At 46.7% G+C, this 14,975-nt stretch overlaps 1 protein-coding gene across 9 annotated transcripts in view; it reads right to left on the reverse strand.

Annotated features, from left to right (window-relative positions):
* Positions 1–14,975, reverse strand: part of STXBP5L (syntaxin binding protein 5L) — a 604,719-nt gene that overhangs the window by 7,430 nt on the left and 582,314 nt on the right. For 4 of the 9 annotated variants that reach the window (XM_073668706.1, XM_073668704.1, XM_073668703.1 and 1 more), the window contains 5 exons: positions 11,182–11,352; positions 1,714–1,818; positions 1,092–1,331; positions 475–835; positions 148–313 (listed from right to left, as the gene is read on the reverse strand). In XM_073668706.1, coding sequence (XP_073524807.1) covers positions 148–313; positions 475–835; positions 1,092–1,331; positions 1,714–1,818; positions 11,182–11,352 — 1,043 coding nt within the window. The remainder of the gene's footprint in view (positions 1–147; positions 314–474; positions 836–1,091; positions 1,332–1,713; positions 1,819–11,181; positions 11,353–14,975) is intronic. The other 5 variants (XM_073668710.1, XM_073668709.1, XM_073668707.1 and 2 more) reach the window with 2 other exon arrangements.

Genomic DNA, 14,975 nt, shown 5'->3' on the forward strand with positions numbered 1-14,975 from the left:
CCATCCCCCAGAATGTAGCATACCCGAGCTGCCTGTATGTCACACAACAGTACGATAAATGGTGTCAGACGCATGTGTTGCCCCTGATGGTGACAGCCTCGTAGCCATTACAGGCGGATGCGCTGACAGATTGGAGCAGGGCCTCACCTGCAGGCTCTCACACATCTCCTGACTGTATGTGATCCTCTGGATCTCGCTGGGAGAGCACAGGTACAGGGCCTGGCCGTGGTTGGTGAAGCAGAACGTCCGCGCTATTCTCATGTCTGTCAGCGGCAGGTAGTTGATGTCGAGCAGCGGGCGGAGGCTGGGGAGGCTGCAAGCACAAAATCAGGACAAAATCATCGACGCCCGATCCATAGTATCCACGTAGGGTAAAGCACCCCAGCTGCTGCAGCGGACATGGTAGCCCCCTCACAAAGAGGTTCTGCAGCAGCTGGGCAGATCTGGGTACAGGTGACTCTGCCCGGCTCTTACCTTATGGTCATAATGTGTCCGTTGGCGCAGAAGCATGCCAGCAGCACGGTGTTGCACATGGTGACCACGTCTGCCCGCAGCAGGAAGGACGTCTCGGTGATGTTGTGCACGTACAGACACGTCTGGGACGGCAGGGAGAACACTTTCGCTTGCTTCTCCGAGCAGACGACGGCAAACTGGTGATCTCCGATGTCCTGCGAGGAGGAGGGGGAGAAGGCCACCAGCTTCCGTTTCCTCGTCTTTTCGTTGTCTTCGCCGCTGTTCAGGTCCCTCCAGACTTCATACGACGGGTGAATCAATGAGCCCATACAATCCAGGCTGGAGAAGGTCAGCACCGCACCCTTCATGGTGAGCACCGTGCCTGCACACAGAGGGCACAGGTGACACACGGAACCGGCGGCACTAATCCCACCACTAGGGGCGCCCTGTCCTGCTCCCACAGCAGATGGGCTTGTTACAAGGCATCAGGCCACAATCCTCTGTAAGTAAAGTCTCTACCTGCACCGATACATTGTAACAAACCGACACTTGTGTGAGCAGGACTAGGTCAGGATGGGTTTCTATTCACTGACTGGCGGCAGAGATCCTGGCATGCTGATTTGATTGGCCGCACTTACCGCTGGGGGACACCTGCACGGGCTCGCTCTGCCGCTGCTCCTCGGAGACTGGTATGTTCAGCGATACGACCAGCACCGTGCCCAGGCTGGTGCCCACCCACAGGCACGGAGACGGAGCCTGGTCATTCTTCCGGGCAAAGGTCTCCATGAAGTACAAGGCGGTGATGGCCTCTTTGGCTTCTTTATCGATGCTGGACACGCTGGAGCTGCGCGAGCGGCTGAACGAGTTTTCTCGACTTTCTATTGAAGGTAGAACAAGAGATTAGTGGGTAACGTGGATACACAATGCCACGAGAGAAAAGCCCACCTAACAAACCTGGCAGATCTCTCCAAATACTAACCTGTCCTCGTGTCCACGCAACACTAGGAAGCTGAGATATAGGATGCTGTTAGGGGTCTGGCCATCAGCTCCCAATATCTCAGCTTCTGGCACCTCCAGGAGTCGTACAGGAATGGGGTCAGGATTTAGGGTGCTACACACTACAGGAGCCTGCGGGCCGTACATGGCGGCATTGTACCAGGCGCTCCGCGAACCCTTCAGTGTGATTGGCATGGACAGACAAGATGCTACACACAGGACTACTACTCCCACAGGACGCACAGTGCTACACACGGGTCTTACCTTTCTCGGCCCACGAGTTTGTAGAATAGTGGTATTCGTCATTGGAGTAAGTACTGACTCCGTGTAACTGCTGGAGCATTGCCCGTCGGGATATGTAACCTACTGCTACAAGAGCCGCGGCGCGGTGCAAGAGGAGCAGCCGGGAGATAAAACAGAGCACCGATTATATATCCCATCCCCCACACACCAGCGACTCCCCTCACAGTCCGCTCCAGGTACTCCCATCCTTTCACCTACAACTACTCCATTCACCCCTTACACAGAGCGATCCCACAGGAAAAGCCACCTCTGACCACCGAATCGTCCCCACTACTGCGGCTGCCAAACCCGCAGCTCCAGCATCATCCGACCCCTTCAGAGAACAGAGACCTCCCAATCCCCCCGCTAAACCCACAAATCCTACCAACCACAAATCCTCCCCATCCATAAATCCAACCTACCACAAATCCTCCCCAACCACAAATCCTCCCCAACCACAAATCCTCTCCTAAACCATCAATCCGACCCAACCACAAATCCTCTCCTAAACCATCAATCCGACCCAACCACAAATCCTCTCCTAAACCATCAATCTGACCCAACCACAAATCCTCTCCTAAACCATCAATCCTACCAACCACAAATCCTCCCCATCCATAAATCCTACTAACCATAAATCCTCCCCAACCACAAATCCTCCCCATCCATAAATCCTACTAACCACAAATCCTCCCCATCCATAAATCCTCCCCAACCACAAATCCTCCCCATCCATAAATCCTACTAACCACAAATCCTCTCCTAAACCATCAATCCGACCCAACCACAAATCCTCCCCATCCATAAATCCTACTAACCACAAATCCTCCCCATCCATAAATCCTACTAACCACAAATCCTACCACCCACAAATCCTCCCCATCCATAAATCCTACTAACCACAAATCCAACCTACCACAAATCCTCTCCTAAACCATCAATCCGACCCAACCACAAATCCTCTCCTAAACCATCAATCCGACCCAACCACAAATCCTCTCCTAAACCATCAATCCGACCCAACCACAAATCCGAGCAAAAACAAATCCACCCTGACCACAAATTCTCTCCCCAACCGCAAATCCTCATCGACAAATCCTTCCAAACCACAAATGCTCCCCAACCCTACAATTAAGGTATCATAACTACAACTACCATCCCACAAATACTCTCTGACAATGATCGCACTAATATTACTATGCTACAACTACAGCTCTAGAACTCCTGACCTGCGACTACTGCCCTATAAATAATCTCCTACTACTTCCCTCCTTTAACTACCACTCTTCAACCATTATCCTACAAGTACTGTGCTACAACTACAGCCCTATAACTATTATGCTTTCCTACCATCCACCCTACAGGTACCGCTCTACGACGACCACACTACAACCTACCGTCCTATAGCAAACCTTCAACTACCGCCCTACAACTCCAATCCTACAACTACTATGCTACGTCCATGATGCTACAACTGTTCTTTAACCTCTAACACACCAGATGCCCGCATTCAGTGACTACACCATCCCATCAACCATCCAGGCTTCCCCAGCACCATGCTCCATTACTCCCCTGTATACCATGCACATAACTAAGGAGAACGCAGGGAAGATCTTGTCACTTTAATGTGAGAAAATCTGGCGAGTTCAGACGCCATGTTTGTGATGAGGGCCTGTACCTGTGTCCCCATGATAACACTTCCTGTCCTGTGGCAGCTCAGCATTATAAAACAAGCTCTGGGCATCCAAGGAAAGCAAATATTTTGTATTAAATATATAGGGAAGGATCCTGATTGGCTGCTATGGTGCCAGAAGCATAAAGTGTTGTCACAGGGGCACAAGCATGTAGAAGTTTGCTCATCTTAACCCTTAATTACCCAGGACAGGATCTTCTGGTGCGTCTCCTTCTTGGTAGCGGAGCACATTTCACTTGCCGACTGTACAGGAGGCAAAATGTGCTCTGTCCACGCCAGGGGTCTCGGGGTCTCGTGTCACGTGGCGGTCATCCCCAGTCACCTAGTACATGGACACTTTCCATACAATGTATCAGACTGTTCAGAGGATACACTGTAACAAATCCTCAGCTGTGAGAACAGGACAAGTTGGGGATGAATTTTTGCTATAATCAGAGCATTATTATGGGGGCACACAGCTCATGCTATAACCAGAGCATTATTATGGGGGCACACAGCTCATGCTATAACCAGAGCATTATTATGGGGGCACACAGCTCATGCTATAACCAGAGCATTATTATGGGGGCACACAGCTCATGCTATAACCAGAGCATTATTATGGGGGCACACAGCTCATGCTATAACCAGAGCATTATTATGGGGGGCACACAGCTCATGCTATAATCAGAGCATTATTATGGGGGCACACAGCTCATGCTATAACCAGAGCATTATTATGGGGGCACACAGCTCATGCTATAACCAGAGCATTATTATGGGGGCACACAGCTCATGCTATAATTAGAGCATTATTATGGGGGGCACACAGCTCATGCTATAACCAGAGCATTATTATGGGGGCACACAGCTCATGCTATAACCAGAGCATTATTATGGGGGCACACAGCTCATGCTATAATCAGAGCATTATTATGGGGGCACACAGCTCATGCTATAATCAGAGCATTATTATGGGGGCACACAGCTCATGCTATAATCAGAGCATTATTATGGGGGCACACAGCTCATGCTATAATCAGATTTATTATGGGGGCACACAGCTCATGCTATAATCAGAGCATTATTATGGGGGCACACAGCTCATGCTATAATCAGCATTATTATGGGGGCACACAGCTCATGCTATAACCAGAGCATTATTATGGGGGGCACACAGCTCATGCTATAATCAGAGCATTATTATGGGGGCACACAGCTCATGCTATAATCAGAGCATTATTATGGGGGCACACAGCTCATGCTATAATCAGAGCATTATTATGGGGGCACACAGCTCATGCTATAATTAGAGCATTATTATGGGGGCACACAGCTCATGTTATAATCAGAGCATTATTATGGGGGGCACACAGCTCATGCTATAATCAGAGCATTATTATGGGGGGCACACAGCTCATGCTATAATCAGAGCATTATTATGGGGGCACACAGCTCATGCTATAATCAGAGCATTATTATGGGGGGCACACAGCTCATGCTATAATCAGAGCATTATTATGGGGGCACACAGCTCATGCTATAATTAGAGCATTATTATGGGGGCACACAGCTCATGTTATAATCAGAGCATTATTATGGGGGGCACACAGCTCATGCTATAATCAGAGCATTATTATGGGGGCACACAGCTCATGCTATAATCAGAGCATTATTATGGGGGCACACAGCTCATGCTATAATTAGAGCATTATTATGGGGGCACACAGCTCATGCTATAACCAGAGCATTATTATGGGGGCACACAGCTCATGCTATAATTAGAGCATTATTATGGGGGCACACAATTCATGCTATAATCAGAGCATTATTATGGGGGCACACAGCTCATGCTATAATCAGAGCATTATTATGGGGGCACACAGCTCATGCTATAATCAGAGCATTATTATGGGGGCACACAGCTCATGCTATAATCAGAGAATTATTATGGGGGCACACAGCTCATGCTATAATCAGCATTATTATGGGGGGCACACAGCTCATGCTATAATTAGAGCATTATTATGGGGGCACACAGCTCATGCTATAATCAGCATTATTATGGGGGCACACAGCTCATGCTATAATCAGCATTATTATGGGGGGCACACAGCTCATGCTATAATTAGAGCATTATTATGGGGGCACACAGCTCATGGGATTTGGAGACTGCGGATGGTGAGTTGGATGAAGCTTCTCATCACTTAATCTGATCGGTGCCGGACGCCGGTTATACCGGATCTGGAGGAGACGCGGCTGGGAATGACCAGTATGTGACACGAGAGCCTACAGTCAGCATCAGACCAGAAAGATGTGACGTTACTAGACTGGAGGAAAGGGCACTACACACAGGAAGGGGCACTGTCCACAGGGGAGGCACTACACACGGGCGGGGGGCACTACACACGGGCGGGGGGCACTACACATGGGAGGCGGTCACTAAAAAATGCACTAATACTACAGGAGCAAAATCCAGACCAGGACAGGAGATCTGCTCACAGACAGCTCAGAACCCGGCAGCAGGGGCTCCTGGCAGTAACGCTCACAACCCCCCTGGAATGAAGGGCTATCGCCTCCCTCCACCACTGCCCACCCTGCCTGGCAGTGAGATCATATACACAGAGGGTGAAATAAGTATTGAACACATCACCAATTTTCTAAGTAAATCTATTTCTAAAGGTGCTATTGACATGAAATTCTCCCCAGATGTCGGTAACAACCCGTCTAATCCACACAGGAAAGAAATCACCATAGATGTCCATAAATTATGTGTGATAATGAGAAATGACACTGGGAAAAGTATTGAACACATTACGAAAATGTAATTAATACTTGGTACAAAGCCTTTGTTGGTGATGAAGCTTCCAGATATCTCCTGTATGGAGAAACTAGTCGCAGGCAATGCTCGGGTGTAATTTTGGCCCATTCTTCCACACAAACACTCTTCACATCCTGAAGGTCCCATGGGCTACCTCTATGAACTCTGTGCTTTAGTTCCTTCCATACATTTTCTCTTGGATTCGGGTCCGGTGATCGGCTCGGCCATTGTAACAGATTTATTTTCTTTCTCTGACACCACTTGAGAGTTTTGTTGGCCATGTGTTTGGGATCATTGTCCTGCTGAAATATCCACCCTCATTTCATCTTCATCATGCTGGCAGATGGCAGCAGATTTTTATTAAGAATGTCTCAGTATCCATTCTTCAATCGTATGAAGTTTGCCAGTGCCGTACTCTGAAAAACAGCCTCATACCATGATGTTCCCACCTCCAAACTTCACTGTTGGTATGGTGTTTTTGGAGTGATATGCAGTACCTTTTGGCCTCCAAACATGGTCTCATCTGACCAGACTATATTCTCCCAGTATTTCACAGGCTTGTCTAAATGCTGATGAGCAAACTAAACGCGCTTGATTATGCTTTTTGTTCAGCAAAAAAAATGGAGTCTTGTGTGGTGAGCGTGCATACAGGTCATGGAGGTTGTGTGGTGAGCGTGCATACAGGCCATGGAGGTTGTATGGTGAGCGTGCATACAGGCCATGGAGGTTGTGTGGTGAGCGTGCATACAGGCCATGGAGGTTGCGTGGTGAGCGTGCATACAGGCCATGGAGGTTGTGTGGTGAGCGTGCATACAGGTCATGGAGGTTGTGTGGTGAGCGTGCATACAGGCCATGGAGGTTGTGTGGTGAGCGTGCATACAGGCCATGGAGGTTGTGTGGTGAGCGTGCATACAGGTCATGGAGGTTGTGTGGTGAGCGTGCATACAGGCCATGGAGGTTGTATGGTGAGCGTGCATACAGGCCATGGAGGTTGGGTGGTGAGCGTGCATACAGGCCATGGAGGTTCCGTGGTCAGCGTGCATACAGGCCATGGAGGTTCCGTGGTGAGTGTTTTATTTTGTTACTTCCTCCTTCCTCCCAGCCTTCATTATTTCCTCCCTCCCTGCCTTTTTTTCTTTCTTCCTTCTGTCCTACTTGTCTTATTTTTCCCATTCTTTCTTGATTTTCTTCCTTCTTTCTTTCCACCTTCCTACTTTTCCTAATTTCCTTTCCTGTCCAACTCCCTTGCTTCTTTTTTTCCTTCTTTCCTCCTTCCCGTTCTTCCTTTGTTAATTTATCCCTCCTATCGTTTTCTTTCTCACTTACTTCTTTTCTTCCTTCCTTTGTCCTTTCCTCGATTCCTCCCTACCTTCCTTCTGTCCATGCTTTTCTTCCTTCCTTTGTGGTTTCCTTGATTCCTCCTTTCCTTCTTTTCTTCCTTCCTTTGTTCTTTCCTCGATTCCTCCCTCCCTTCCTTGCTTCTTCTCTTCCTTCCTTTGTCCTTTCCTTGATTTCTCCCTTCCATCTTTTCTTCCTTCCTTTGTCCTTTCATCGATTCCTCCCTCCCTTCCTTCTTTTCTTTCTTCCTTTGCCTTTGCCCGATTCCTCCCTTCCTTTGTCCTTTCCTCGATTCCTCCCTTTCTTTTCTTCCTTCCTTCCTTTGTCCTTTCAATTCCTACCTCCTTTCCTTTTTTCCTTCCTTCGTTCCTTTGCCCTTTCCTCGATTACTTCCTTCATTCCTTTGTTCTTTCCCCGACTCCTCCCTTCCATTCTTTGTCCTTTCTTCAATTCCGCCTTTCCTTCCATCTTTTCTTCCTTCCTTTGTCCTTTCCTTGATTCCTCCCTTCCTTTGTTCTTTCCTCGATTCCTCCCTTCTTTCCTTGCTTTTCTTCCTTTTTGTTCTTTCCTCGATTCCTCCCTCCCTTCCTTCTTTTCTTTCTTCCTTTGCCCTTTGCTCGATTCCTCCCTTCCTTTGTCCTTTCCTTGATTCCTCCCTTTCTTTTCTTCCTTCTTTTCTTCCTTCCTTTCTTTGTCCTTTCAATTCCTACCTCCCTTCCTTTTTTCTTTCCTTCTTTTCTTCGTTCCTTCACCCTTTCCTCGATTACTTCCTTCATTCCTTTGTTCTTTCCCCGACTCCTCCCTTCCTTTCTTTGTCCTTTCCTCAATTCCGCCCTCCCTCCTTTCCTTCCATCTTTTCCTCCTTCCTTTGTCCTTTCCTTGATTCCTCCCTTCTTTTCTTCCTTCCTTTGTTCTTTCCTCAATTCCTCCCTTCTTTCCTTGCTTTTCTTCCTTCCTTTGTCCTTACTTTGATTTCTCCTTTCCTTTTTTTCTTCCTTCCTTTGTCCTTTCCTCGATTCCTCCCTCCCTTCCTTCTTTTCTTCCTTCCTTTTTCCTTTCCTCGATTCCTCCCTTCCTTTGTTCTTTCCTCGATTCATCCCTCCCTTCTTTCCTTGCATCTTTTCTTCCTTCCTTTGTCCTTTCTTTGTTTTCTCCCTTCCTTCTTTTCTTCCTTCCTTTGTCCCTTCCTCGATTCCTCCATCCCTTTCTTTCTTTGTGCTTTTCTTGATTCCTCCCTTCCTTCTTTTCTTAGTCCTTTCCTCGATTCCTCCCTTCTTTTTCTTCCTTCCTTCCGTTGTCCTTTCAATTCCTACCTCCCTGGCTTCCTTTTTTTCTTCCTTCCTTTTTCCTTTACCCAATTCTTCCCTTCCTTTGTCCTTTCCTCAATTCCTTGCTCCTTTCCTTCCTTTTTTCCCTTCCTTCGCCCTTTCCTTGATTCCTCCCTTCCTTCCTTTGTCCTTTCCTCGATTCCTCCCTTCCTTCTTTTCTTCCTTCCTTTGTCCTTTCCTCGATTCCTCCCTTCCTTCTTTTCTTCCTTCCTTTGTCCTTTCCTCGATTCCTCTCTTCCTTTTTTTCCTTCCTTCCTTTGTCCTTTCCTCGATTCCTTCCTTCGCTGTTGGTAGCAATGGTGGCCTCTGTGTTTGCCACCATCTGTCTCCTGGTAGTGTCGCCCTCTGAGGTGTCTACTTCAACAACAATTGGCAGTTCAGGATTGGGATGGGCTAGTAATGGTGCAAAGGCAAAAAGAGTGTTTTGTGAAAAGCCACCTGTGTCTCTGGAGACAAGAAAACGCTTTGGTTTTCTTTGTGAATGAAGTGATTTTTAAGATGATTTTTGAAAAGTATTTTATGAAATTTACAAACAATATAAGACGCTGGATGTCTTTGACATTTCTTGGGGTAGGGCAGTCAACCACAGCTCTGATTTTGATAGGATCCATGCTTAGACCTTCTAGGGAAATGATTTATCCAAGAAATTGAATCCTGATTTGTTCAAGTTCACATTTTTCAAGCTTGACATAGAGATGATTCTCCTGTAGACGTTCCAGGACTAACTGGACATGCCTGCGATGCTCCTCCATGGTGTCAGAAAATATAAGAATGTCATCAAGATAAGCAACAACAAATTGGTCTAAGAAATCTCGAAAAAACATCAATAATGAAGTGTGAGAGGAAATTACAGGCTAAAAGACCAGATATTCAAAAGGTCCAGATCTAGTCTAGTCTATCCGGTTTTCCACTCATCCCCGAGATGAATTCGTATGAGATTATAAGCCCCTCTTAGATCGAGTTTGGTAAAAATCTTGGCAGAACGTAGTCTCTCGAGGAACTCAGGAATTAAGGGGAGTGGGGGCGATTTTATAGGTAATATTATTTATTTCTCTGTAATCTATACATGGCCGCAGGTTTGAGTCTTTCTTTTCCACAAAGAACAAGTCCCAGGTGGGGATGAGAAGGGCCGAATGAAGCCTTTCTCTAAACTTTCATCCACGTATTTATTATCTTAGTACTTTCAATTCTGGTTCAGAAAGATCGTAAAATCGCCAAAACGGAATGGATGCTCCAGGAAGGAATCCAATGGGACACAACGGTAAGGAGGATGATGAGGAGGCAGCTGATCAGCTTTCTTCTTACTGCGGACCTCACTGAGCTGCTGGTACTGAGGTGGTCGTTTATCATCATCACTCTCATCAGAAATCTCGGAGACTTGGATTTATCTGAGGACAGATGGATTTTTGATGATTGTCCTTACAGAACTCCAGAGGGAACGGTAATGGTCCTTGATGCCCAGTCGGTAGAAGGGTTATGGACTGAAGATACATACAGCCACCATATACGTACCCGCTGCTGCACTGAACTCTTTACTTGGAGATATTTTACATGGCGTGCCGAATATTCAGAGTGCCAATAGTGTTGACCACATCAGTAGATGGGGTAATTTGGTTCCTCGCTCATGTGTCTTCAGCCGCACTCTGTCAACACTACACCAGCTTCAGGATCTGTCTATGAGCACGTTGTGTTTAGTAATGGTTGCAAGGCTGACACATCTATATCCCATTTTTGGTGCAGGGAAGGACAACCATCAAGTCTGGGAAGATCCCTTTAACCTGTAGGTCATTGGTGCAGCGCACTGGACCATTGCCGATGCATGCTTTCCATGATGGTTCTCAGCTGCTGTCCCGTAATCAGGGTGTAGCAGAGGCTAAAGCGTCACAGTCCTCTACACACAAGTGTGCGTGTAGTAGTGTACAGTGTAGCTCCGGGGGTCAAGCTACTACAGAGTCTAATGCAAGGTCATGCCATCTATGTCCAGACACGGGGGTCATGCCAGCTACAGACCACAGAGTGAAATAACACTGACATGGGGCTGTGGACATCTACATAGTGCGGGCTTTCATCTCCACACTGGAACATGCAAGCTATCTACATAGTGCGGGCTTTCATCTCCACACTGGAACATGCAAGCTACTTCTAGACACTTCTAACCAGAGGAACAAACAGAAGGATTGGAGGCTCCCGACACCGGAGGAGCAGATACAGATGTGGCCAGTCACCCTGCGGTCTGGACACGGGCCACCGCTGCATGGAGCGCCATCATGAGGGCAACCATCCAGACTCACCTTCAGTGGTGACGGGCAGGGTGATCTCCATACAAGCTGCAGACTGGGCTTTTCGAAACGGCGGTCTGCCTGGGCCCCTCCTGTTGGCTTTGGTGCCATCAGCACTGGAGATCCTCTTCCCTGACCCGCATGACTGTGACGTGGGACTTGTACAGTGACCGTTCACGTGATCTAGAAGACAGAAGAGCAGTGTAAGCGGCCGCAGCCTTCCCAGAGGGTGCAGAGAGTCTCACTATACAGTCCGCATACCACAAACTCCTTGGAAACACAGCGTTGTGGGGCCACTCTACGAGACCTAGTGGTGGCCATGTTTGTGGGCCAAGTTCATGGCCGAACTTGAAGACTTAAAGTGATGGGTGATGGAGACTGCTGCTGTTGTGATGTGTGTACCTGCTGCAGCATGTGGCCTGTGTGCAGGATACGAGGACGTACAAGGAACCAAGACCTGTCACTCAGGACTAGGACCCACCTGGAGACTGAACCTACAACCACAGCAGCAGGAACCACACGCGCAGATGAGGACATGTGCAAAGAACAAACCGAGGAAAGCAACAAACAGGAGAAGGATAGAAAATGTCCCCAAAAATATCACAATAATGACATAAATAATAAGAATTACAATAATTACTAGTGAGGAACAAGATAATGCACAAGAAGGATGGGACACGCCAAGGCCACGATGGTGACAGTAATGCAATCATGGCGGTAAGAGAAGCTGGGGGTACTACAAATACCAATGCGTCTTATTACCTGAGGAGCAGACCTGCACTGTAAAGCAAGAGTAGCTCAGGTCGAACAGTAATAATGAGGAAGAAATGTTCAATCTTAGTAATTACAAAGGAGGAAGCAATAACCACCTGGCTGTTCTAATGGACGCGTGTTCCTCCTTCACCAACGCGCGTTTTGTTCCGGTCAGGAAGCGTCTTAGGGCGGGGGAGGGTGCCGAATAATAAAGCCAAGATGCCCAATGTAAAGTGGTGAAGAAATCATGTGTTTCTTAACCCCTTCAGGACCCAGCCTATTTTGACCCTAAAGACCTTGGCATTTTTGTCAATTCTGACCAGTGTCCCTTTACGAAGTAAAAACTCTGGAACACTTCAACGGATCCTAGCGATTCTGAGATTGTTTTTTCGTGACATATTGGGCTTCATGTTAGTATTAAATTTAGGTCGATAATATTTGCGTTTATTTGTGAAAAAATCAAAAATATGGGAAAAATTTTGAAAATTTTGCAATTTTCAAATTTTGAATTTTTATTCTGCTAAACTAGAGAGTGATGTGACACAAAATAGTTAATAAATAACATTTCCCACATGTCTACTTTACATCAGCACAATTTTGGAAAAAAAAAAATTTTTGGTAGGAAGTTAGAAGGGTTCAAAGTTCATCAGCAAATTTTCTTTTTTCCAGCAAAATTTGCAAAGCCATTTTTTTTAGTGACCACATCACATTTGAAGTCCCTTTGAGGGGTGTACATGACAGAAAACACCCAAAAGTGACACCATTCCAAAAACTGCACCCCTCAAGCTACTCAAAACTACATTCAAGAAGATTATTAACCCTTCAGGTGCATCACAGGAACTAAAGCCACATGGAAGAAAAAAATGAACATTTTTATTTTTCTAACAAAAATTTTCTTTTAGCCTAAATTTTTTAATTTTCACATGGGTAACAGGATAAAATGCATCCTAAAATTTGTTGGTCAATTTCTCCTGAGTACACTGATACCTCATATGTGGTCATAAACCACTGTTTGGGCACACAGCAGGGCTCAGAAGGGAAGGAGCGCCATTTTACTTTTTGAATGGAAAATTAGCTCCAAAAGTCAAATTGCGCTCCTTCTCTTCTGAGCCCTGCCATGCACCCAAACAGTGGTTTATGACCACATATGAGGTATCAGTGTATTCAGGAGAAATTGACCAACACATTTTAGGATGCATTTTATCCTGTTACCCATGTGAAAATTAAAAAATTTAGGCTAAAAGAAAATTTTTGTGAAAAAAAAAGTACTTTTTTGTTTTCACAGATCATTTTGTGAAGCACCTGGGGGTTCCAAGTGCTCACTATGCATCTAGATAGGTGCCTTGGGGGGTCTAGTTTCCAAAATGGGGTCACTTGTGGGGGAGCTCCACTTTTTAGGCACATTAGGGGCTCTCCAAACGCAACATGGTGTCCGCTAACAATTTGAGCCGATTTTCCATTCAATTTGTTTGCGGACACCATGTCCCGTTTGGAGAGCCGCTGTGTGCCCAAACATTGGAGCTCACCTACAAGTGACCCCATTTTGGAAACTATACCCCCCAAGGCACCTATCTAGATGCATAGTGAGCACTTGGAACCCGCAGATCCTTCACAAATTAATCCGTAAAAATCAAAAAAGTGTTTTTTTTTTCCACTTTTTGATTTTTATGAATCAATTTGTGAAGCACCTGGGGGTTCCAAGTGCTCACTATGCATCTAGATAGGTGCCTTGGGGGGTCTAGTTCCCAAAATGGGGTCACTTGTGGGGGAGCTCCAATGTTTGGGCACACAGCGGCTCTCCAAAAGCAACATGGTGTCCGCTAACAAATTGTCGACTCAAATTGTTAGAAGACACCATGTTGCGTTTGGAGAGCGGTGGCGGCGGCAGGCGCGATCCACAGGGTCCACAGCAGGGGGTCCGCAGCAGGGGGTCCACAGCAGGGGGTCCACAGCAGACGATCTAGGGTTGGGAAGGTGCTGGGAGGTTTCAGCCATGCCTCCATATCTGATTGGGGCTAGTATCCATGTGACGCTAGCCCCCCAATCAGATCTGGGGGGAGGGGGGGGACAGAGGTGACACTCCCCCAGCCAATGGCTGATGCTGTAAGCATCAGGCAATGCCCAGATTTAAATATTACACCAATTTTCATTGGTGAAATATTTAATTCATACCGATTGGCAGTTTCACTAAAAGTGAAAATGAAACAGCCAATCGGAGGGGTCCCAGGCACGGGGGGGTTAATCCACCCCCCAGGGGGTCGACTTCAGGATGTCCAGTTGCAGTAGCAACTGTGACACCTGAGCGACCCCGCTCGCAGGCGCTGCAGGGGCTCTTTCCCTCCATGTCACAGACGCTGTGACATGGGTCGGGAACGAACTGTTTTCCATGTCACAAACCGTGTGACACGGGTGGGGAAGGGGTTAATGTGCGAGCGGCACGAGTGATGCCGTCGTCCACTCGCAGAGGCCAAGGGTTTAGAGTTTACGGGCTATGGAGAGCGTGACGCCGCACCGCCAAGAATAGAGCTGTGCCGGACATCTGTAAGGTGAGCGCCACAGGGGACAACTCAGGACATAACTAATGCATATGATGAATTACCGGTATATAATGAGCCGCAACACACGACAATCAGTGAGTAATACACATTATTAGGGCACATACATGAAATAAGGCAACAGACACAGTATACATGAGTGTGAGGAGAAATAGGAATGAATCCAAATATTACTAAGTGCCTACATGAATGTCAGCGAGGTGTACGGTGACGGTGAACGCAAGAGTGAAGAAGCCAAATAATAGGAAATTAACTTCCAAATTCATCCTTCGTATAGTGTAAAGGACAAGTCTGGGCACCCCTGGTCAAAATTATGAACAATTAAACAAGTTGAAGATTAAATGATCTCTAAAAGGCCTAAAGTTAAAGATGATACATCTCCTTTATATTTTAGGCAAAAAAAAAATATATATATATACTGTATATATATATAAAAATCATCCTTTACATTTTAAAAATTACAAAAAGGAAAATGGGCCGATGCAAAAGTTTGGGCGC

Source organism: Phyllobates terribilis, unplaced genomic scaffold, assembly GCF_046119375.1.
Source record: "Phyllobates terribilis strain yellow unplaced genomic scaffold, ASM4611937v1 Scaffold_2__4_contigs__length_985480577, whole genome shotgun sequence".
In the NCBI taxonomy this organism is placed as follows: Eukaryota; Metazoa; Chordata; class Amphibia; order Anura; family Dendrobatidae; genus Phyllobates; species Phyllobates terribilis.